General features: G+C 44.6%; 1 protein-coding gene across 2 annotated transcripts in view; it reads right to left on the bottom strand.

Annotated features, from left to right (window-relative positions):
* Nucleotides 1–25,903, bottom strand: part of LOC124119732 (ADAMTS-like protein 3) — a 135,592-nt gene that overhangs the window by 75,690 nt on the left and 33,999 nt on the right. Inside the window, exon 1 of one of the 2 annotated variants that reach the window (XM_046482363.2) lies at nt 7,277–9,242. The exons of the other annotated variant lie outside the window; for it this stretch is intronic. Coding sequence (XP_046338319.1) covers nt 7,277–7,312 — 36 coding nt within the window. The 5' untranslated portion in view covers nt 7,313–9,242. Of the gene's footprint in view, nt 1–7,276; nt 9,243–25,903 lie in introns of those variants that run through there. 2 annotated transcript variants of the gene reach the window in all.

Below are 25,903 nucleotides of genomic sequence, written 5' to 3'. Positions count from 1 at the left end.
TGTCATTATTAAAACCCCTCACTGGGACCGAGACTGGTAAATGTAAGCGGGCAAAGACGGCCACTAAACTGTGACACATAAACACTCCCAGACTGTCGCGTAATGTGCTGTTACGTCACACTACGACAAGTAGAGTGATGAAATACGACGCTAGATTACACTAAATGCTCCTATTAGAGTGATAAATGTTTGTTACAGGTGCTCGAATTAGTTTAAAAACTATTGTTTATTGTCGTGTCGAATTAACCATAGACATAAACATACCTATCCATTGTCCGTAAAATATCCTCAATCACCAATTTTGGGGCCATTTAATGACTAATATTTTCAAAGTTTTCAAACAGAACTGAAATTATCACTTGTAAAGGAATTTATCGTTGAATAGCCAATGTGTTGTCCTTTTTCAGACCGGGACATATGCTGTAACCTAACACTTCTAATTCATATAACAAAGGCAAAGGTCTTTTCGAGAATAATATTTATAAGAGTGAGTGAGTGAGTGTGTGCGTGAATGAATGAATGAATGAATGATTAGGTTTACTGATGCCTCTCATTAGTTCATTCATTCATTCTGTTGTAAGAAGACCTTTCATTCGGCATCCGAACCGTGAAGATACGGGGTAGAACAGGTCTTCAGCAACACATGCTTGCTGTGAAAGGCGACTATACTTGTCGTAAGAGGCGACTAACGGGATCGGGTGGTCAGGCTCGCAGATTTGGTTGATGCATGTCATCGTACCCCCATTGCGTGGATCGATGCTCATGATATCAATCACTGGATTGTCTGGTCCAGACTCGATTATTTACACACCGCCGTCATATAGCTGGAATATTACTGAGTGCGACGTTAAACAACAAACAAACAAAATCTTTTGGCATCCGGTTCACAAGCATCTCAAATCAATGGATTGTCTGGACTAGACTCGACTATTTACAGACTGCCGTCGTATAGCTTGGAAGCGGCGTTAAACAACAAACGAGCAAACACAGCATCTGAAGCCTGAGTGTACCAGGATTGGATCAAGATGAGATGAGATGAAATTGGGTTTAACGTCGCGTCCAAGATTATTGCACTTATATAGCGACGTGCATGCACGTGTATGTGTGTGTGTGGCTGCTTGTACTAGTCCGGACTGATGCCGATTTATAGTGCTAGCTCACTGAGATACCATGCCGCAGTTAAACATGAATACCCCACTCAGACACAGTATACTGACTCCGAGCCGACCAGTCCTTGTTTTAGCCCCTTAATGCCGAGCGCCAGACAGGGTAACAACAAGTACAATCTTTTAACGTCTTTTTGTATGACGCGGCCCGGGATCGAACCCTGGACCTTCCGCTCTCCGGGCGGACGCTCTACCACAAGACCACGGAGGCGGTCCGGATTGGATGAAGAGCAAGTCGCCAGTCCCTCCCCATGGGTACTCCTCTGGCTCGTTGTTTCCCCAACACGTTTTGGTACCTTCTAGTTATGGACCACCCAACTTCAGTGGATTACAATGAATAGTACATGGATGGGTAAATGCATGAAAAGACAAACCTAGAGCTCTGGAGCTGGCCGATGTAGTGTGTCATCGAACCCCGACCTTGGATAACCCCAACACTATCGACCTGGAATCTGCATCGGGTCTGTTGCACTCTGGAGAAGCTAGAGTGAGTGAGTGAGTTTGGTTTAACACCGCTTTTAGCAATATTCCAGCAATATCAAGGCAGGGGATACCAGAAATGGGCTTCAAACATTGTACCTATGTCGGGAATCGAACCCGGGTCTTCAGCGTGACGAGCTCTCGCTTTAACCACTAGGCTACCCCACCGCCCCTGGGGAAACTAGACCTACCTCTTACACATACACCTATTACATTGACGTCAGTAAAGACGGGTCTCTGTTACGTCAGTTAACTTTATACATAGAATTTTGAACGACGTCGGCAGCGACAGCAACAGCATATGACATTGTCGGTCATTCACCTGGTAGAGACGACGTGAGCGTGTTTACCTTTGGGGGAGGCGTGTAGATTCGAGTGTACATACATTGCCCCTCTCACACCTACACGCTGCAGTGTTCATGGTGTGTCGGCCGTGTGTTTACATATGCCCAACTAACGACACGAAATCCATCATTCTTATTTACGACAGTGTTCGTTGCTTCAGCGAGTTGCAAAGTAGTTGTCAGAATGACATTCTTAAATCCACGACTCGACTCCTTGCTCATCGGACACGGTGGTTAAGGGTCTTCAATCACATTGCCCTCCACCCACCTGTACGTTGACCCGGGTACCAGGGTGGTGATATATTGTGTAGACCCTTGGACAGGGTGGGAGGGTACTGGTCATAAACCATTAGCTATTGTAGTGGACATTGTGCTGCTGTAGACGCTGATGGTCAATGGGGGTAAATGACGTCACGGTACAACCTCCCGCCCATTACTAGGCATCTCGCTTGGTCGGATTCCACCCAACTAGCTCCCTGTCCGCTCTGATTGTGTAGCTGACTATAGTTAATAGGTGTGGTTTTATCACAAGGAGATATATTTACTGTTGACATTTGAGAGTGAGCGAGACTTGTAAGTTATTAGTAGGGATCCAACATCTGCGATTAAAGGCTCTATAGACACCCATCCCACCCGGCTTCCAATCCATCCCGTCATAAATCCTCCCTCCCTCCTCCGTTCCGTCATCATGTACCCGTATACATGGCGATGTCTGTTGTCTGGCGGCTTTATCGGTTTGCTACAACAGTATAGATTTAATCAACAGAAACATTAAGTGGTGTATGCGATACTTTAAGCGCTGCCGTGAACACAGGACAATAGAAAATAGTACTTAGGGGCTGATATTAGGTTGACACGGGCTTGAATAAAAGGTTATGGTGGTTTTATTCATGTAGTTGCGGCAATTTGATATGGAGGGAAGGTAAATACCAGCCAGTCACATCGGACGTTGATGACCACCCCAGCGAGCAGTGGGATGAACCTCAGAGTAGCATCATGTATAATGGAATCCCTGTCTCCATCATGTCAAGGCGCATATCAAGAGGGTGGGGTACTGTTGGGGTGTGGGGTAGATACTATCCCAAAGTTATCCAGATACACATGAAGCAACAAACAGAAAAAATGGACGTAAAATTAACTGTTTTTTGGAAAATCTAAATACGAACTATTTAAATTGTGTGATATGGAGAGAAAAATCAGATTTAGACCTAAATCCACTGGATGAATTGCTGAAATCTCTCAACTGTGTAGTTGAAAGGAAAATATATAATATAATAATTCAACTTTTGTTAATACGGTCTAACAAACCCAAGTTCTTCACCCCAGTCCATTCAGCGTCCACTCGGCGGCTACTATAGACTACCGCAACCAGTACAAGTTCACCGACTTCTTGGTTGTAGAGTTTTGTATCACAGCAGCTAGCGCCTTTAACAGGGTTGAGCTCCACAAGCAGATATCACCACCTCAGCATTACACCACATCACGCACCTCTCCCCGCATTGAATAGAGCACGCGACAGCTTAAAAAAACCAATACTGTCTTTATCTGAGTGGCGGAGGTCAAACCTGAAAATATGTACCGACTTTGAAACGGCGTGGGGTTTGCTCTCGAGGATGGAGAGACGCTAGCAGAGAGGCCGAAACAGTACATAGCGTCCGACTAACGTTGTGATGCCGCTTGTGTGCTGACAAACAGGGAATGTATTATATATTTAGAGATTCAGAGGGTGCTACTACCATAGCCTTATCATCTATTTTATCATCTATTTAACAAATTCTTCGAAACGCGAAATGGTCCAAATGCAAGTAGATTTCACCACGGTAACATTAATAATTCCATTTGTATATTCTATTGTCATATTAAATTTATTTCTTAGGTCTTAAATGTTTGTACTCGGACCCTAGTGGGTGTTTATGTACCATATATTAATCTTGCCATATTTTGCCATGGAGGAGGGTGTCATGTCGATCTTAAATCGCTATACGTGACATAATGATCGTTAATTTTAAAACATTTACATAGTCAAAAGAACAGGAAGATATTTCTTCTTGTTATTGAGTCTGAATAGTGCATTAGACCGTTTCTATCTTTAATCAGCACTGAATGACATATATTACTTTTATTATCTAAACACAATCTTACACCTGTAGTAAACAAACGCTTCACTACAATTCTACACTTCTCAACAGGTGACTTTGGTTTGTAACCGTTCGCCTTGAGGTTTAAAACGGTTAAAAACCTGATCTCAGATCTTATCAAACAATCCTAAATGGATGTGGTGAATCTATTTGCCCCGAGACGAATTTTGGCGTAACCTTCCCTTTAACTAGCGTCTCGTACGTTCCAAGCCAAGCTCAGCCCATTGACACCACGTCTGTCGACAGAACACACACGTTACGGAAGCCAGTTGGACTAATGAGACTTGTGAAGCCATAATAACACACTTACAATCACAGGTAAACACTTGATAGCGCGAGAAATACAATCAACGCTAGCCAAGGATTCATAAACTTCAGAAGGTCGACAACACAGCGCTGCGCTTATTAGAACATTAGGTTACGCTGAACATATGAACGTTGTAATCTCGGGAAACACGAGACCCAATAACGAGAACTCAACAATCCTGCTTATTACGTTTTAACACGGTAATACATTGCACACAACATATTTATTTCACTTAGGAAGAGTTCTTCCACCGTGTACGTTACATAACGTGTTGAGGAACTGACAGCGAGCATCCATCATTCGGCAACCTTGGAGGTAATGGATCACATATTAAATCCCGTGTGACCTTCAGACGGAGACAACACACATAGGACACATGAAAACATTAAAATATTACGGTGGCATTAATAGTTTTCATGTTCACAATAGTTTCAATCCAGAGAGAATAAATTATATTTTTTTCATAAAACAATATATACTTTGTTAATCGTGTCATGGGATATACCCTATTCACGAACACCTGGTGCCATCCCTATTTTCAGTGATCCATTCGCATAATTGTCACCGCACTTTTATGTCCAATGGAATCTGTTCGGCAGATAATGGAAACTGATTATTCTCTGGCCTTGGCGTCTTATGTTTATCATGATGATAGAGATGGTGAGTTATCAACATTACCTAAGTCCTATTGCTTTCCGGGGTATAATAGGTCTTCAGCAACCGATGCTTGCCGTAAAAGGTGACTATGCTTGTCGTAAAAGGCGACTAATGGGATCGGGTGGTCAGGCTCGCTGACTTGGTTGATGATTGTCATTGATCCCAATTGCGTGGATCGATATGCTCATGATATTAATCACTGGATTGTCTGGTCCAGACTCGATTATTTACAGACCGCCGTCATAAAGCTGGAATATTGCGGCGTTAAAAAACCAACCAACCAACCTATTACGGCGTTGGTCTTTGACAAAGGAAGGTCCAAACTCAATAGTTACCCACCCGCGGGGATTTGTAACTGATAAACCAAAACTACTAATCGTAGTGAAGCTGGGATTCGAACCCGTTACCGCAACATTCTGACAGCTGAGAAATCTAATACGACAGTGGTGTAACGCTGAGGTAGAGACATATTTAGACAGAACCACCAGAATAGCTTCGCCACCCGAGATTCCAACAGGAACGGGGGCGGTCGGGTAGCCTAGTGGTATAAGCGTTCGCTCGTCACGCCGAAGACCCGGGTTCGAATCCCGACATGGGTACAATGCGTGAAGCCCATTTCTGGTGTCCCCCGCCGTGATATTGCTGGAATATTGCTTAAAGCGGCGTAAAACCAAACTCACTCACTCACTCCAACAGGAACGTCGGACAAGTGATCGCACTTACCACCGGACTACCCCTATCATACACAAAACAAAACATCTAAACAGTGGGCTTATACTGACGAAATGTTCACATTTAGTCCCAGTACCCGGGTAGAAGCACCCTCTGCTCTATTTATTAACTGTAGTAACGTGAAAGAATCGGGTGTTCCGTAACTTCTTTTGAGTGGTATAGATAGGAAGGTAAGCCACACTCGTGCTCGGAAAACGGAACCACGTGTTTCGTCGCATGCACACAATTGCCTTTCTCCTAAAGGTTCCTGGAGGACCATTCTGCCTCCTGGTTCCAGCGGGAGAAAGGTTGATGGCACCTTCTAGACAAACGATACAACACATCACAGCAAATTACACCTCTGCCCTTCAAACCAAACTGCACATAACCTTTTAAATGAAAGGGTATTATTTGGTAACTATATACATAATAGCCTAGCGGCATGTGCACCAGAAAGATATCTCTCCCAAAAGACATATCAGGGCTTTGTGTAGATTGATAAATGAAATGACGTTGTTTAAGAAGAACTACAGGGTGAAATTTATTTTTCTTTCCGAAACATCAGTGACTGCATAGATCGATGCTATCTGTTACGAACTCTGTTTTATTTTACAAATAATTCAAATCCACAAACTTAAACTTCCAATTTTTGCGATATAATCGAAAAAAGACATTTAATTAACAGTTTAAGGAATATAAAATGGTATATGATAATTCCCCATGGCGAAATGTCCAATAAGAAATACACCTTGTCTGTCTGAACGTGGGTCTACCGACTTCCCCTTGATGCGCTCATTCAGTGGGCGATGTTTAACGTCTACATCAACCTACTGAGATGATGTAGACAAACCAAGGTCCTGTAACCACACCGCAGCTGTCAGCCGAAACCCTGTTACGAGTTCCCTGTGTAAACTCATTATATATTGCATCACAATGGTGTGTGGGGTTCCGATGATCTAGAGCAGGCTACTTAAATCAAGGAGTATACCTTTCTGTCAACAAGGAGACGTCATTTAAGTTTTCCGTCAGTAAATACTGTCAAGCTGAGGTAGCGTGGTTACATGTATGAATGAGAGTCCATCATGCCTCTCACGACGGCTACTGCAGCTGACGACACACCAGAGCGTTAGAGTTTTAATCTTCTAATACTACTGCCGCGAGAAAAACGCGAAACCACAAAAAGCTGTTCCCTTTATCTCCGCAAAGAGGGTCGCTGACATATACGAGATTCAACGAATTTTTTCTAACACAGATTCAACACAACATCTCCAGTAGTAATCGGTGTTCATGACCTCTGATAAACCATATCACTCAGCTTATGTGCAATATATATTTCTTACACACCCTTATCCATTCTGAGATGCCTTTTTCTAATGCTTCCCAGCTGGTTAAGGTAAAACCCACGAGGGCGACCGCTTGAATCATCCGGTGGTACAATAAAAGTTTAAAATAGAATGTATAGAAAGTACTCACCAAGATGACGAAGAGTAGGTGAAACATCACATGCATGTTGGTGTCGTAGCTTCAGTATAGCGTCCTCTCCTCGGTGGATGAAGATGGAATAGGCTGAAGACACATACCAGTGTGGGATGGAAGCGTTAAATACTCAACACTGGTATTGTCCAAATTAATTTCAACTTTTTTTTCAGAAGCTGACTGAAAAGATGCGTGCAGTGTCCTCCCCGAAGCTTCTGAGTAGGTATGGCAATCCGCTGTGAAGTGATTATATCCGTGCGCTCAGGCCATGGGCATCAGCGCAGCAATAGGCCGTGTAATTTGACATGACCAGTGTTTGAATACAGCCACGAAATAAATGTCACACTTTACAGTACCTACACACGGCTAATAGATGTGTTATCTGCGGCCTGTATTAACTGCCGTACGCTCTTATACATACAACTAACTCCCTGCAGTCTCACTCGGACGCCCGATGGAGGGGTGCTTCCACCGACCGTCACAAGAGTTGATACACGACTTTCTACACTCCGGAATCACCCTGAAATCTATAGGGTAAATCCAATAGAGAGCCTGGTTGAAAAAGTTTGTTATCCTGTAGTAGCGGATAGGTTACAAGTCACAAAAACTGGTGGTAGTTGTTTGCCTAGCCTGAGGCAGGAGGGGAAACAGATGGTTATAATCCGCAATATCAGCAAATTCGGGGGTGCAGATCACAGAGAAAGAAAAACAAATGCTTAAGCGTCTTTGATCCAGGCAAGCCAGAGATTGTCAGTGTCTTTCTCCAATGCAATATTGGCAGAAGACGAGCTGCATTATTTAGACGGCTGTGCATATATATCACTTCATAAGATTCAATTGTCTACCTGTATTCCAGATAAATCACCCCTCACGTCAATCATAAAACACGGCAAAATCCAATCACGAAACGACAAAGCTTGATCCCGTGGCTGGTTGTGTTTGTAAACAGGACATACTAGTCACAAAGCTGCTTATTGCCCTGACTGTGGGTTGAAAGACTGTCCCAAGTGTGCTCAGGAGTCAATGAAAACATCCCGCGAATGGTATCGTCTGCTCACACGTGTCGTCTGCGGCCAGGTATCGTCTGCTTGTCCACTAGCACAGCAAGAGCCACGAGACTGGACAGGGGAGATCACTGAGCCCTAGCCGGTGCCACCAATTAAGACGTGCGTCGGAGACAATTTGTCGTCTGCTGTCAAGGATAACAAACGAGGATTGCTCCCTCGGGGCTTGACCGCTGGTTATCCCTCGGGATTGTCACTGGGAGTTTGTTGAATTCGCACAGGCGGGCCCAGGTAGTCACCGAAAGAACATTCTCCGCCAGGTTTAGAAAGAAATGCTTGCTGTCTTATCAACCGTCCCGTAGCCTGTATGTGACCAGAGCGATTTATAACTGCCCTATCTCGGTATTGGGTATTTTAGACACAGTCCTGGTGTGTGTATCCCTGCTCCGCGAGACAGACCTCGCTCTAACCACAGGTGACCGTTTGCCACAAAACCGACCCGGCACTAGTCCCCTACTCCCCATCCCCAGCCAAAGGGAAACGCGACAGCTCTCAGTCCGAGTCTCTCTGGGATCCGCGTCCCGAATACTATCCGAGTGCCGTCCTCCACAACTTAGCCCTGCGTGGCGGCAGTTCGCACTGGAAGTGACATCTTTTTTAAGGGCTACACCACTCTGATAGACTGTTATGTTACGCAAAATGCTATGAAAAGAATCGCATTTTGTACATACCTTCTATGTATAAAGAATCGTATTAACGTGTCCCGAGTGTCCTTTCCACCTGTGTTTCTTCTTTGTTAAGTCGTCAGGCTTGGTTGGAAATCTTTAATGCTGTCTCACACCACCGCTGTCATACTCGGTCTGCCCCGACTGTAGCAACGCAATACTTACAGGCTGTGTATGTTTCCTGCTGAATGAAAAGACGAGATCTCCCTCCAAACACGGTATGCTTGGTATGCGGAGACGATCACTGGTTTATCCCCCAGCTCTCCGCCTCATGGCTTCTTAATGGATATCTACACTAATTGTTTTGTTCGCAAGACGTCCTTTAATTTTTCTCAAATGTCGCTTTCATAGCACCACACGATATATCAGATTGATAAGGACTGATTGAATAGTGTAGCTTAGGGTCATGCATGTGGACGTTTGTTTGTGTAAATATAATCGCCGGATAGGTTTATATTCTCTGAATGTAGATACTGGTGCGGCTAATTTAGAAATGTCTGTAATCTCGCTGGGAGGGTATACATGTATTGCGAGTCTGCTATACACGTCAGTACAATTACAGTTTATACAACAGGGTCCGGGCGCTATGAGTAACTAAACCTTTTGCATTCTACAAAAGATATTTCCCATTGAAAGACACATTCACGTGAGGTTTAATATCTGGCTGAACAAAATATTATTGTTGAGCAACTGCGGGAGAGGTTTGAGTTAAACATTGACTAATGTAACCCTGGGTGTTGGCGTCAATTTGTTTTCTGTGGAACACGTAATAAGCATATTGAACATGGTTGTCTAGGTTCTTGGTGACAATATTTTGTGTATGGAAGCTTAAACTGAACGTGGATTAAATAAGACACTCAGATTGGACATGTTATATTTTGTAATTGTTATACTCAAGGAGGAAAACGTGGAATTGAAAGTAAGACATAACGTTGTGATTATATTACCCTGGCTTCATACATCTTAGTTAACTGAAGGAAGACGCCATGCCATCCCCCGATATACAGAGATACTACCTACTGCACTGACTGGAGGCTACCCTGCCGTCCCTCGATATATACAGCTACTCCTGCCTTGGCCACAGGCTACCCTGCCGTCCCTCGATATATACAGCTACTCCTGCCTTGACCACAGGCTACCCTGCCGTCCCTCGATATATACCGCTACTCCTGCCTTGACCGCAGGCTACCCTGCCGTCCCTCGATATATACAGCTACTCCTGCCTTGACCACAGGCTACCCTGCCGTCCCTCGATATATACAGCTACTCCTGCCTTGACCACAGGCTACCCTGCCGTCCCTCGATATCTACAGCTACTCCTGCCTTCGCAACAGGCTACCCTGCCGTCCCTCGATATATACAGCTACTCCTGCCTTGACCACAGGCTACCCTGCCGTCCCTCGATATATACAGCTACTCCTGCCTTGACCACAGGCTACCCTGCCGTCCCTCGATATATACAGCTACAACTGCCTTGACCACAGGCTACCCTAACGTCCCTCGATATATACAGCTACAACTGCCTTGGCCCTGCCTTGACCACAGGCTACCCTGCCGCCCCTCGATATATACAGCTACTCCTGCCTTAACCACAGGCTACCCTGCCGTCCCTCGATATATACAGCTACTCCTGCCTTGACCACAGGCTACCCTGCCGTCCCTCGATATATACAGCTACAACTGCCTCGACCACAGGCTACCCTACCGTCCCTCGATATATACAGCTACAACTGCCTTGACCACAGGCTACCCTAACGTCCCTCGATATATACAGCTACAACTGCCTTAACCACAGGCTACCTGCCGTCCCTCGATATATACAGCTACAACTGCCTTGACCACAGGCTACCCTACCGTCCCTCGATATATACAGCTACAACTGCTTTAACCACAGGCTACCTGCCGTCCCTCGATATATACAGCTACAACTGCCTTGACCACAGGCTACCCTACCGTCCCTCGATATATATAGCTACTACTGCCTTGACCACAGGCTACCCTACCGTCCCTCGATATATACAGCTACTCCTGCCTTGACCACAGGCTACCCTACCGTCCCTCGATAGGTATAACTACTACTTCTACTACTACTACTACTACTACTACTACTACTACTGTAAGAACAGATACAGTCGTTTGACTATTAGCCATGTCACATGCATGGATTTCGATTTCGAAAAGAAATTACGGAGATCCAAAACTCCAAATGTCTCTCATCCCCCATCCTATCATTTCAAGCCTTGCACTTGTTTATATTTGTTTGATTTAGAAAAGTTTAAAGTTATTAAAATACATAAATTACAAGTTTTTACAACCTTTTTTTCAAAACGCAGTTTGCAAACTTACACGTTGAACATATGATAACATATTCAACATATAAACATTTTGTCTGTGATCATATCGTTCTGTTTAGACTACTCCTAAACGTAATTATAATAAATTGGATTCCATCAAATACAGGGTTGACTCGGTATGGCTACATAACTTATTCCCGGCCGCATAATGTGACTCACGAACAGCTTTGATATGTGGGAATCTCAGGTTCCAAATGAGCCGGGAACGAGTCATGGCGGGTTTAATTTTATTTCATTTTAAGGACAACTGGGTTCAATTAAAGTAAACTGATCTCCCCCGACATGGAATGGTATTGTTCGCTGCCTCCACAGCTGTGCTTGTAGCCGCTTGACTCATAGCCAGGGTGTATGAAGCCACCTTGACATGGCCCGACGGGTCATACCTAGATAAGTTTAAAGCGTTACCATGGTAAAAGCCCCGTCACGTGCCTCCTAGCACGGGTGCAGATGACTAATCACACCACGTGCATGGCTTCACACTGATTCGTGTGGTCATTGCAAATAGATTTGCAACTTCATCTGATTAGAAATGTAATACCGTTAAAGGATTTTCTTGATAACTGTAAGTCATGTGACTGACGTGCCGAGGGATGTTTGTTACTTGTATGCATCACTAGCTGGCTTGTTTGCTGCTTGAAAACAAATGTGACCTCCAATGATGAAAGTTACATGCATCGTTTTCCTATCAAATCCCAACGCTCATCGTTCGTTTTCCTTTGATGGTATTATCTCTAAAAACAGGGAGAACTCACTGGATCGTCTTTGGCTGCAGGTTCTCGGGTGGTTGTACAAGCGTGAACCGACGGTAGTGTAGCCTTGCTCCAAGGCTGTACTGAATTAAAAGTCCATGAATTTTTAGTAATTATATCCTTCTTATGGGCAAGTCTAGGTATGTGGACTCCAGTCTCCTATAGGGACAACCTGTTCTTATTTGCATAATATAGAAATTTTGATTTAAAGTAATAATTATTGCCTTAGAGACTTGTGCAAGTCTAAGGGTAGGGCTACTGAAGTTGTGTTGGGGCGGTGGGGCGATGGGGCGATGGGGCGGTGGGGCGGTGGGGCGGTGGGGCGGTGGGGCACTGGGATATACTTCATATATACAGTAATGGTAACAGTGAAACTATAAAATGTCCAGTTTAATTCTATTTGTAATCGATCAGCCTGATACATTGACATCAACAGAGAAACTGCTACCCAATTATCCAATGTCCTTATCATCTCAGTCTCAACGACGTATAGCCTCGAACTCCAAGCAACGCTTGTACATCGAGATAGTGCTCGGACATTACATCGCATTCGCCAATGAAATCCCATCATCTCGCTGTTGTACCCTACGTGCACGTGTGAGGTCGAACATATAAGTGAACCAGAAGTGCCGCAAAAAATTAGCGGAGTATAAGCTCTGGCTCACTGGATGACAACTTAACTCCAATGTGAATTACTACATCAGACAAACGAAACCTCTCCGGACAGTGTTAGAAGTGCTCTATCTAACCCCGGTGATGTAAAACACTTCCCCAAACACCCCCCGCCCCTTCATTTATATCTCACCCTTACATCTTCTCAAACCCCATACCCACTACCCAGCCTCCCCTGTTGAAAACCTATACCCACTACCCAGTCTCCCCCCTTCCCCTCGTCTGATCGTCTAAACCAATACCCACTACCCAGCGTCCCCTGGTCTAAGACTATAACCACTACCCAGCCTCCCCTGGTCTAAACCCATACCCACTACCCAGCTTCTCCTGGCCTACAGCCATACCCACTACCCAGCCTCCCCTGGTCTAAGCCCATACCCACTACCCAGCCTCCCCTGGTCTAAGACCATACCCACTATCCAGCCTCCCCTGGTCTACACCCATACCCACTACCCAGCCTCTCCTGGTCTACGCCAATACCCACTACCTAGCCTCCCCTGGTCTAAGACCATACCCACTACCCAGCCTCCCCTGGTCTACACCCATACCCACAACCCGGCCTCTCCTGGTCTACACACATACCCACAACCCAGCCTCTCCTGGTCTAAGCCCATACCCACTACCCAGCCTCCCCTGGTCTAAGACCATACCCACTACCCAGCCTCTCCTGGTCTACACCCATACCCACAACCCAGCCTCCCCTGGTCTAAGACCATACCCACTACCCAGCCTCCCCTGGTCTAAATCAATACCCACTACCCAGCCTCCCCTGGCCTACACCCATACCAACTAACCAGCCTCCCCCAATACCTAATACCCAGCCTCCCCTGGTCTACGGCCATACCCACTACCCAGCCTCCCCTGGTCTAAACCAATACCCACAACCCACCCTCCCCTGGCCTACAACCATACCCACAACCCAGCCTCCCCTGGCCTACACTCATACCCACTACCCAGCCTCCCCCCATACCTAATACCCAGCCTCCCCTGGTCTACGGCCATACCCACTAACCAGCCTCCCCTGGTCTAAACCAATACCCACAACCAACCCTCCCCTGGCCTACACCCATACCCACTGCCCCGGCCTTCTCCTTGCCCCACTACCAGCCTCCCCCTTCCCGGACGACCCCGGACGTATCCTGCCAGGCACACATACACGGATCAGTACCACTTGTAGTCCACTTTGAATATATCTTTACTGCATGGTTGAAACGATGTAGCCTTCCCAAGTGACATCCTATGTTGGTTGTTCATGGTCTTCAACCAATTACCCCCAGTTCAAGTGTTTCTAAAGTGGAGGGGGAGCGACGGGGGTCACCGCTGATGGGCTCTAAATTTGCAGCTGCGATTAAAATGCTTTGATAGAAAATTAGCATTTATCGGTTCGTTAATGGCGTGGCACTTGACGGTGTCACCATGGCCGAGATTGTGGGTGATACCTACAACAGGTGGCTGACCCAGCCGTATCTACCCGACGACGGACAACGGCAGATTATTTGGCCTGACGCTTTGTGCTGCAAAGGCATGTTTGAGAGACATATAGTAGATCCGATAGACATATGCAAAATTATGAACTGATTTTCTCTCCATCCTTTGTGAACTGGCCCTATCACAAGCCTACTTTAGCTCAAATGAATATTGCAGAGAATGGACAGCTTCATAGATCGCTTGCGGTCAATATAACTATATTCTGAAAACGTCCATTTATAACATAAGCTAATATATGCTCACCGATACTTTTTCTCAAACGTGTCCATAACGTATTCGTGTCCACCCTTGCCCGGTTTCATGAAGCGGTCGTAAGGCCTTAGGCTAATTCCCATTGGCAAATACGGTCATTTTGTGACCAAATTCGTGAGGCCACTGTAGGAATTGCTCTCCCTTATCCCGTCATTACTGATGGCGTGGTGTGTTGTTTTACAACCCAACAATTAAATAATTGATTGCGCCTCACTCAGCAATATTCGGACTCTATGACGACACGTGTACACAGTCTGGTCCGGAACACACTAACGTCCATATCAACATGACAGTAATTCGTGAGAGTATAGTTCATAAAAGTGTTACTTCAATTCGTCTTGGCCTCTGTTCTTTTCTTGTAAAATAAATGTAATATCTTAAGCATTAGCATCTTAAACTGAATGTTTAATTCATCAAGTTAGTGAATTAAAGATAAAAAAACGGACACGCATTTGTTTAGTTATAGAGCGAACAAAACCACCCTCAACGAGAATTTAACATAGAACATGTTATATAAACTGCCGGGCAAAAGAAAGTATACACCAATGTTCGATGGAGTCTGAAAAGGAAATAAAAAAAAGAAGGTAATTCTGTGATGTATTTGATACGGGTGTCATAGTTGTGTCTTAGACTTTAAGTTTGCAGTGTATCGGCGACTGTGTTCAGCCCAATGACGCTTTAATATCGGATTTTGGTAAAATCAATTTAAAGTGTATACTTTCTTTGCCTGGCATTTAGAAGTGTTGTTACATTCAGGTCAACATGCACACGTAACCAGTTAGCTCCTGGGGGTCCGTATCTAATGTTGATATTCTCAAGAGTACTTCACGTGCGGTGCACGCATAACCTTCCAAATCTAACAGTCATGGTTCATTTGAAAATGATAATGTTGATATTGTAACGTATTTATTCAGACTCTTTGACTGTAAACACATAAACAGAGCAATAGGTCCGAGATCTATCTTCACCCCAACTCAAACCTTTCATTCATGTATCAAACACCGGCTTGTGTTAAGACATCGGGTATATTTACTCTCGGGTACAACGAGGATGAAATGAGCTGGAGATATGCACGAACGCCTTACACATGTAAATACGGGAGAACCAAATCACTTTAATCTGTCATGTCTCCGTAGCGCCCTTGTATGGGTGAGGATTGTGTCACAGCACTTAACGAGGAAGCTAAGGACCCTTCACTTGAGAGGAGGGGTTGTAGCGTTCAACGGGGAAAAGGCGGGCCCAAAGTAGGGATAGACACAAGGGCACTTTTCATTGCCCTATAGATCAAACATTCATTATCGAAATTCTCTGGAAGCGTGGCATTTGACTCTTATAGATTGCTTTAAATGATATGGACACAAACCTTTCAAAGCAAGCCTCTCCATTTTGTACAATGTTTACGTGGTGCGCTGATAACAAATTGTTTATTACAGTAAACTTTGACAATAACAATAAAACCGAACGCATATACATTGCCGTCGGTAGGTTGTACCCCCTGTCACTGACTGTAATGTATCATGTTATTGAACCAGCATCAAATGTCAAGAACGATTTGAACAACAATCAGCTGTTGGAGATTCATTAAGGAAGGAGATGCGGTCCAGTCGACAGCATTAACACATCTGACTATTGTCCGGGGAACCAGGTACTTATGTCCGAATCATTCAATCACCTGAACAATCGACAGGTACTTAGGCATACAGCGTACAATTCATCAAGAATGAATAAATTACGCCATAATGACGACACAAGGACATCATAAGGAACATAAAAGTAATATAACCTGTGAAAGCCGTTCCCGTGAACAACGTTCATGAATGTCACGTAGTGTCCGGACAAGCGTAACCACAGCCATATGATGTCTCAAGCAACCATCCCTCAGGCATTCATGTCATCATAAACGTCCAGTTGTAATGTTAGAGCCATCAAAGTGTCCCGGCTCTGTGTCCTACAAGAACAACCCCCCCCCCCCCCCCCACCACACACACACACACACACACACTTGGCTATGGCCTTGTCGTGTCCCCATGCCCATGCTCGTAATATGTTACCAGCCGTAGGCCAGACACACGTCCCTTATCGGACAAATCTGAGATGCTTTGTGAACCGCTTATCGTTCGCTAATTCTGTTACTGGATCAAGTGGCTGTGAGATGCTCACAGATAGTCATTGTAAGATGCCAGTGATGGAATTGGGGTCCCAGGGTCGTATCAATAGATGGATGCTATGGCGTGAGGTCTCTCGCTAAGATCTTAGCGCCGTAAAGTGATATCCTCTTACGTTTGACAATAGCGGTCTGTTTATAATGACAGAACACCATACTGCTCCTACAGACTCACTTCTAGACACTAAAAAACAGTTAATATCACAATCTAGATATGTTTTCATATTTCTTGACAGTTTTTGTCACGGTCTGTGTAAACGATTGTCACTGAAGTACTTAAAGACATATCCATATTTCCAAATAATACAAAGTAGATCATTGGATATTATATGACAGCACATAAGTGTACCATAAAGACTTTTAATTCAAAGGAAATGGAGTGTTAATATCTTTTCTAACCATCGCGTTTGCATATGATAATGGCAACATGCAATATATGCCAGCAACGTTGGTACGTTTGTAGAGATAACGTGTATTTGATAATGTAGAGAAAAACGTGTGTCCTATGCGTTAGGCAGCAGAGAAGTACAGGTGTCCTATGTGTGAGATATTAGAGAAACACGTGCGTCCTGTGTGTGAGATAGTGGATCGACACGTGTGTCATATGTGTGTGATTGTAGAGAAACACATGTATCCTATGTGTGAGATAGTAAAGAAACACATGTGTCCTATGTGTGAGATAGCAGAGAAACACACGTGTTCTATGTGTGAGATAGTAGAGAAGAACGTGTGCCCTGTGTCTGAGATAGTAGAGAAACACACGTGTCCTATGTGTGAGATAGTGGATAGACACGTGTGTCCTATGTGTGAGCACGGACCTGTATAACCATTATACAAGTCCGTGGTGTGAGATAGTAGAGAAGCACGTGTGCCCTGTGTCTGAGATAGTAGAGAAACACACGTGTCCTATGTGTGAGATAGTGGATAGACACGTGTGTCATATGTGTAAGATAGTAGAGAAGTACATGTGTCCTAAATGTGAGATAGTAGAGAAACACGTGTGTCCTATGTGTGTGATATTAGAGAAACGCGTGCTTTGTGTGAGAAAGCATGTGTGTCTTATTTGTGAGATAGTAGAGAAGTACATGTGTCCCAAATGTGAGATAGTAGAGAAACACGTGTGTCCTAAGTGTGAGATAGTAGAGAAACATGCGTGTCCTATATAAGGAATAATGTCTACCTCCACCCGTTTTTAAACGTCTACCAGCTACGTTTGATTGGAGATTGCACTGACGGATGGTTGTAACGGGCTCAGTAGTGGATTATAAAGTTTCACAAGTAATTAAATAACAACAGCTCAGTGAACTCCTCCCAAGAGAAGCCGTCTGAGGCAGACTTAGTGTGCTGTCGCCCGAGGCGTGTGTCAGAAATAGACGGGGTCTCTCCACCCTGGTACGTCTTGTCGCCCTTACCGCCTGCACCTCACATAGTTGCTGTTTCGCCATCCAAACCATATCGGCGGCTTTGTATTGAAATTCTCAGTCTGCGTTGTATCACATACCCAAAACACACTGCATCGCCACGCTTGTGAGGCAGCACATTCCACATGCCTGGCCAGTCTGTGGGATGAGGAGGGGTGGGGTTGGGGGTGGTTAATACACTCGTGTGCCCGAGGGGAAGGGTGGGGGTGACGGTGGGGGTGTACTCCCGATGTGATCCACTGATCCATACTTCACCCATATTGTTTCATGCGGCCTAAATTGCCTCATCCCATCTAAGTCCTATACATCACTGTATCCGTGACACAAGTCACAGTGCGGTAATAGTCCCTTCGCACCCACAGTAGGTGAAGGTCCAGATCTGGTGCAGTGACGTCGCCTCAATGGCGGACCAACAAACTCAGGCCACAGTAGGTGAAGGTCCAGATCTGGTGCAGTGACGTCGCCTCAATGGCGGAACAACAAACTCAGGCCACAGTAGGTGAAGGTCCAGATCTGTTGCAGTGACGTCGCCTCAATGGCGGACCAACAAACAAACTCAGGCCACAGTAGGTGAAGGTCCAGATCTGTTGCAGTGACGTCGCCTAAATGGCGGAACAACAAACTCAGGCCACAGTAGATGAAGGCCTAGATCTGTTGCAGTGACGTCGCCTCAATGGCGGACCAACAAACAAACTCAGGCCACAATAGGTGAATGTCCAGATCTGTTGCAGTGACGTCGCCTCAATGGCGGACCAACGAACTCAGGCCACAGTAGGGTAAGGTCCAGATCTGTCGCAGTGAAGTCGCCTCAATGGCGGACTAACAAGCAAACACAGGCCACAGTAGGTGAAAGTCCAGATTTGGTGCAGTGAAGTCGCATCAATGGCGGACTAACAAGCAAACACAAGCCGCAGTAGGTGAAGGTCCAGATCTGGTGCAGTGACGTCGCCTCAACATCGGCCCCCGATGCAAACACAAGCCACAGTAGGCGAAGTTCAAGATATGATGCAGTGACGTCGCCCCAACATCGGACCAACAAGCAAACTCAGGCCGCAGTTGGCGAAGGTCAAGATTTGGTGCAGTGAAGTCGCTTCAACAGAAACTCAGTAGAGCATTCAGTTTGCATATTTGACAAGTTTGAACCATTATTTTAAGACAACGAATACAAGCAGAACCAGTAGATCTTAAGCCTTCCTGATAATTTTACACATGTTAAATTAGAAAGCACACTATCGCTATATCGCTAGAGTGGTCTAAAACGATATCACCAAGACAGCACCCGTGTCAGTGGTCAAACGTAAACGTTTAGGAATCTAAGCGTTAATGAGTAAAACATATCAGCGTTATGAGCAACCAAGCAGCGAGATCGGTATATGCTGACCACCCTGTCTCCCCCGTGAAGGGCAGGTGTACAGGGCCGACCGATAACCCCAGCCCACTTACCCTCCCAGATGACCCCAGCCCACTTACCCTACCAGATAACCCACCACACGTCGGCACACTGGATTAGCTGTTGACGTACACACACTATTTATAACGATATTTCATGTCTTAGAAAAAAGCCGACCTGTTGATACCATCTGATGTATCTAGCAAGTGATAAATGTGTTAAGATTGCTTACAAAATGTGTCTAACTAACTGCTCCGGATAGACAGGAAATGTAGGACACACAATTCATCAAAAGACTATTTGTTATAAAAGCTATTTGTTATAATCCCTGATCAATCTCAGGAAGCATGTCACAAAACCTTTGCGTTTCATATGAGTTTAAAAAACATTAACAGATTAAAACATGAACATATCATAAAGGGTTTTTCGTTGAGATGAATCATGATTAATTCGCAGTGCGATGTCACCGGACCATGACCTTTACAGGGTCAAGATGGCAGCCAATCAAGCGTGCACGTTCCCAGCAGGTAAGGATCCAGAATCAATTATATACGCATATCTTGCTTATATCAACTGACATGTTATCCCTCGGCTAAGCCAGTGATCCGAAGCTCACCGGTGTCTGTAATACCTCCTAAACTATCACTGTGGGAGACTGTAATCACTGGCTTCAACGGCCACGGTAGCCCTGACGTGGTCACTGTATGGGATATGTGAGAGGGAACTGTGTTGGGATCATGACATCTACTAATGCAGGCTAGTTCTCAACATCGTTGTACTCCAAAGTTATACTGATGCCGTATGCGACTTTTGAGGCGATAGTGACAACAACAGACCAATCTCTGACAGTGACAACAGACCAATCTCTGACAGTAACAACAGACCAATCTCTGACAGTAACAACAGACCAATCTCTGACAGTGACAACAAACCAATCTCTGACAGTGACAGCAGACCAATCTCTGACAGTGACAACAGCAGACCAATCTCTGACAGTGACAACAACAGACCAATCTCTGACAGTGACAACAACAGACCAATCTCTGACAGTAACTACAGACCAATCTCTGATAGTAACAACAGACCAATCTCTTACAGTGACAACAGGCCAACCTCTGACAGTGACAAAAAACAGTCCACTCTCTGACACTGACAACAACAGACCAATCTCTGACAGACCAATTCCTACTGACTGTGATCTAGTTATCACACAAAGTCCCACTTGTCTCGTACATCTTGTTGTATAGTAAAACGAGACACCATATCAACAGCTAGGACTTCATGGTCTATCGCCTTGCAGCGCAATGTCGAGGTTATTTCTGCAGGACACGACTGATTGGCATGATAAGAATCTTCCCGAAGTGTGATCGATACTGTGAAGCGATGCAAGACACCAATGTGTTGAAGACGAAGGTGTTTCACCCCATGTGTCTATATGACATCACTCCAGAACTATGACACGACTTGTCGGTGTTAAAGTATAAAAGCGTTGTAAAATTTAGCATAATCAAACACAACACGTTGTAAGTGACATCAGGCCAAGCCATTCCACATCCAAGAACCATCTTCTAGCAAATTTGCCGTTTGTTCCAAATATTGCCCTCTAAGAATAATCTTTTCACAAATGACCCCATTCGTGTTTGCACTTGTCTACATTTAAAGCTAAACATAACAATACTATGTTTATCAGAATAACACTGTTTGGTAATGAGATATGGAGAAGATTGGTCCTGCTACATTAGCTATTTTCTTGGTTAATCATGCCCCGCCTTTGTGTGTGACTGGCCTTGTTAGCCTCTCTACACAACCCCGTGAACATTCAATGTTGTGCAGTGCCTAGATCAAATAGTAAACCGTGCTTCTATGAAATAATGTTGAAGTGACGTTGTGTAATGTTCTCTCAGTGTGTCGTGTCCGACATGGGCTATCATGTTACATGTCAGATACAGTATCGTTTGAAAGGTGTGCACAAGGTGCCCTTCTGTCATGTAAAGTAGCGACGCCGGTGGGGGCGGTGGCTGATAGGGTGGATGTCGTCCTGTCGTATATATGGTTAAAAAGTAGATACCTTTAGAGTAGAGTATGTAGAGTGTCCGTGTACCCGTGTTAACTGGTACATGACACGTGTGTTGTTATGCGTTTATTGTGTGAATGTATCCATATACTAACTGAAGGACACGTGTGCAGATGTCGATGTCGGCGTACTCATATCTTCTGATAAACGACATGTGTGTAGAGTGTTTATGCGTGCCACCTGATCGATATATATTTAGGACACAGTATGCGTTTACCTGTACAGTAAACTATATTTATAACGGACACGCTTATAACCTACTGACCCGTATAACAATCCTATTTGTTAGTCCCGGCCATTTGTTGTATATATGCTGTATATGTGTTTATAACGAACTTCGGTTATTACGAACTAAAATTAGTGGTCCATTTGAGTGAACTGAAACATGACGTGTGTGTTGTTATGCGTTTATTGTGTGAATGTATCCATGTAATAACTGAAGGACACGTGTGCAGATGTCGATGTCGGCGTACTCATATCTTCTGATAAACGACATGCGTGTAGAGTGTTTATGGGTAACACCTGATCGATATATATTTAGGACACAGTATGCGTTTACCTGTACAGTAAACTATATTTATAACGGACACGCTTATAACCTACTGACCCGTATAACAATCCTATTTGTTAGTCCCGGCCATTTGTTGTATATATGCTGTATATGTGTTTATAACGAACTTCGGTTATTACGAACTAAAATTAGTGGTCCATTTGAGTGAACTGAAACATGACGTGTGTCGGGCGTCCGTGTAATGTGTGTCGTTAAGAGATATATCATACGTGAATATGGTACCTATCGCCTTGAACGTTAATATGATACATGGATACTCCAAATGGATAAGGATATAGGTCACGTGTCATGTGATAGGTGTCACTTTGAATTGATGTAGGACATGTCAAGATATGATGTATACTTTCCCAAAAAATGCAGAGGATCATGAAATATAAATGTTATGATTGACCGTCAGAAACAAATACTAGCTTTGAAAACTGACTACCAGAGACAGAACGGTCTCGGACGTGCATGGACGTGTCTGGAGGCGTCCTGAAGAACGTCATGCGAAAGTCAACGTAAGGGGAGGTTCTGAAATAATATGGAGCGTCATCACTATGCCTGTCAAAACGCAGCTGCATATTGTCCATGCACGGTCACTGGACAGAATTACGTAAAGAGACAACATACTGGCGCCTGTCATTGTGCCGTATGCGTGCCATACTGATCCACGTTTGGTCTTTCAACGTCCGTGTCCACGTGCATGTATCGTAACTGACCACCTACAGCAGCAAGCCATCACCAGAATGTAATGGCCAGCCATGAGTCCTGACCTTTCCCCCACAGAACACGTTTGGCAGATGACTGGGAGACGTGTACGTCGACGTCAAAGTCCACCCGCTACGTTAACCGATCTGGGTTAGGCGCTGTAAGCGGAGTGGCGACTCCTTCAAATTGTCACTGGGAGATTGATTCGGACCATGCCTCGTCGTATTAACGAATGTTTGACATCCGTGGCTGCATTACCCCTTATTAATGAAGTCATCTTAACCGTCCATTTGGTGACTACACGCCCCTGTCGTCTTGGTTGTTTGCAAACTCACACTACCCCGCCAACATGTTCTGTTGATTTCCATGTTACTCCTGGTCCCTTCCCTGTCTGTCCATCCATTACCATCACTCGATACCTCACACGATACATCACACGATACATCACACGATACATCACTCGATACATCACTCGATACATCACACGATACATCACACGATACATCACTCGATACATCACTCGATACATCACTCGATACATCACACGATACATCACACGATACATCACTCGATACATCACTCGATACATCACACGATACATCGCTCGATACATCACTCGAGACATCACTCGATACATCACACGATACATCACTCGATACATCACTCGATACAGCAAACGATACATCACACGATACATCGCTCGATAGATCACTCGAGACATCACTCGATACATCACTCGATACATCACTCGATACATCACACGATACATCACACGATACATCGCTCGATACATCACTCGAGACATCACTCGATACATCACACGATACATCACTCGATACATCAATCGATACATCACACGATACATCACTCGATACAGCACACGATACATCACACGATACATCAGACGATACATCACTCGATACATCACTCGATACATCACACGATACATCACTCGATACATCACACGATACAGCACTCGATACATCACTCGATACAGCACTCGATACATCACTCGATACATCACTCGATACATTACTCGGTACAGCACACGATACAGCACTCGATACATCACTCGATACAGCACTCGATACAGCACTCGATATTTCAATCGATACAGCACTCGATACATCACTCGATACATCACTTGATACAGCACACGATACAGCACTCCCGTTAGTCGCCTCTTACGTTATGCATAGTCGCCTTTTAGGGCAAGTATGGGTTGCTGAAGACCTATTCTAGCCCGGATCTTCACGGGTCTCAAAGGGACTGCAGATACAGGTCGCTTGTGAACATAATATATATCGCCGTGCATGCAGATATGGGACTCGTGTGTGCAGGGCATATGTCTACTAGAACACTGATATAAGAACAAGCATGGACAGGACGTATGTATCCTTGCATACCGAAAAAAGAACGCGTAGAGGGCGTATGTACCTTATTAGTTATCCGTATGTCACATGTGTAAAATCCATTAAACACAGTCAACACATAGTTTGTAAATCACTGTACAGCCAAGGCTGTAATAGGATCTTACCACCATGACGACCAAAGGAATTGTCACCTGACCGGTTGATCCATGGCTCCTGGAACCTGGTAATGAGGAAGCGCAGAGCTCAGGACAGACCAGTCATAAATCAGGGCAATATTTCAGTGTGAGACTCGCTGATGAAGTGTATCGGTGTAGTAGCGTGGACATAACGTGTTTGTACACTGTCCCCTCTGATAACATTGTCCCATGCCCCCTAGTGCCGTGACTTATTAGCCATATGTACATATACAGGTGTCAAGTTGTAGACAAGGCATATAGTGACCGCCAGGTCGCGTGGGGTCTCGGTGGACCCGACAGACGCTGAAATGAGTGCAGGTGTTTGATCTTGTTACGGATGAGATTAGACCATGTCCCTGTCTGGGTTGGTCTGACTTACAGATGAGTAAAAGCGATAAAACCCTTTTCAATATCGATCAGTCCATTGCAAGACTCTGACTATATCATAAGTATGCTTTTATGATCCATTTAAGACCCACTGCTATTGACCTCGCTGTTGGCCCTGCTATTGACCTTGCTGTTGGCACTGCTATTGACCTTGCTGTTGGCACTGTTATTGACCTTGCTGTTGGCACTGCTATTGACCTTGCTGTTGGCACTGTTATTGACCTTGCTGTTGGCACTGTTATTGACCTTGCTTTTGGCATTGCTATTGACCTCGCTGTTGGCACTGCTAGTGACCTCGCTGTTGGCACTGCTATTGACCTTGCTGTTGGCACTGATATTGACCTTGCTGTTGGCACTGCTATTAACCTTGCTGTTGGCACTGCTATTGACCTTACTGTTGACACTGTTATTGACCTTGCTGTTGGCACTGCTATTGACCTTGCTTTTGGCACTGATATTGACCTTGCAACTGATGTTTTACTTGTCTATCTGGTTGAATTGAATCATGAGAAACGTGAAATTGTGAAGGGCATGATAAGTGTTAGGCTCACGAGATCTGCGTTATTTTAGAATCGTTATGAAAGTTATCAGAAAGCGTTTTCTAATTAAACTACGTATATGTTTGGTCATTAACGTTTTTGTAACGCTAATAAAGATGGGGGTATTATGGAAGCTTTTATCTAATATTTTTTCATAACCTATGAACTCAATGACACATGCCAGAAGGAATAGAAAAGCTGGGATTCGAGCCTACGTCCTTCAGGTCTTTGTAACAAAGGGACACAACTCTGCATAGCGAAGTATGCCGAATAAGACCACTGTGCCATCCTTGCTTCTTTAATAAGAGGAAACCTTTGTCTCCTTCCACGCGTCTCAGAACCATCTACTTACAAGTACTTATGATGGTGTAACATGATTCCTGTTCCCTTTGATATAAACTCCGGAAACCCTCATTCAAGAGCTTTCACCAACACTAAATGTGATTACCAACATGTAAAACCTTCAAAGCAATGTTTCTCCATGAAAAATAAAATACGTGTCAGTTTCAACCTGTGTATAAAATTGTTAAATGGTAAATTGTTTTTTGTACTGCATAATGTATATGGTAAATTCCTCCGCACATCTGTTCAAACA

Source organism: Haliotis rufescens, unplaced genomic scaffold, assembly GCF_023055435.1.
Source record: "Haliotis rufescens isolate VD_foot unplaced genomic scaffold, xgHalRufe1.0.p SCAF_1, whole genome shotgun sequence".
NCBI classification, from domain to species: Eukaryota; Metazoa; Mollusca; class Gastropoda; order Lepetellida; family Haliotidae; genus Haliotis; species Haliotis rufescens.
Note: the sequence above shows the minus strand (reverse complement) of the source record. Positions and strands in the feature narration are given on the sequence as shown.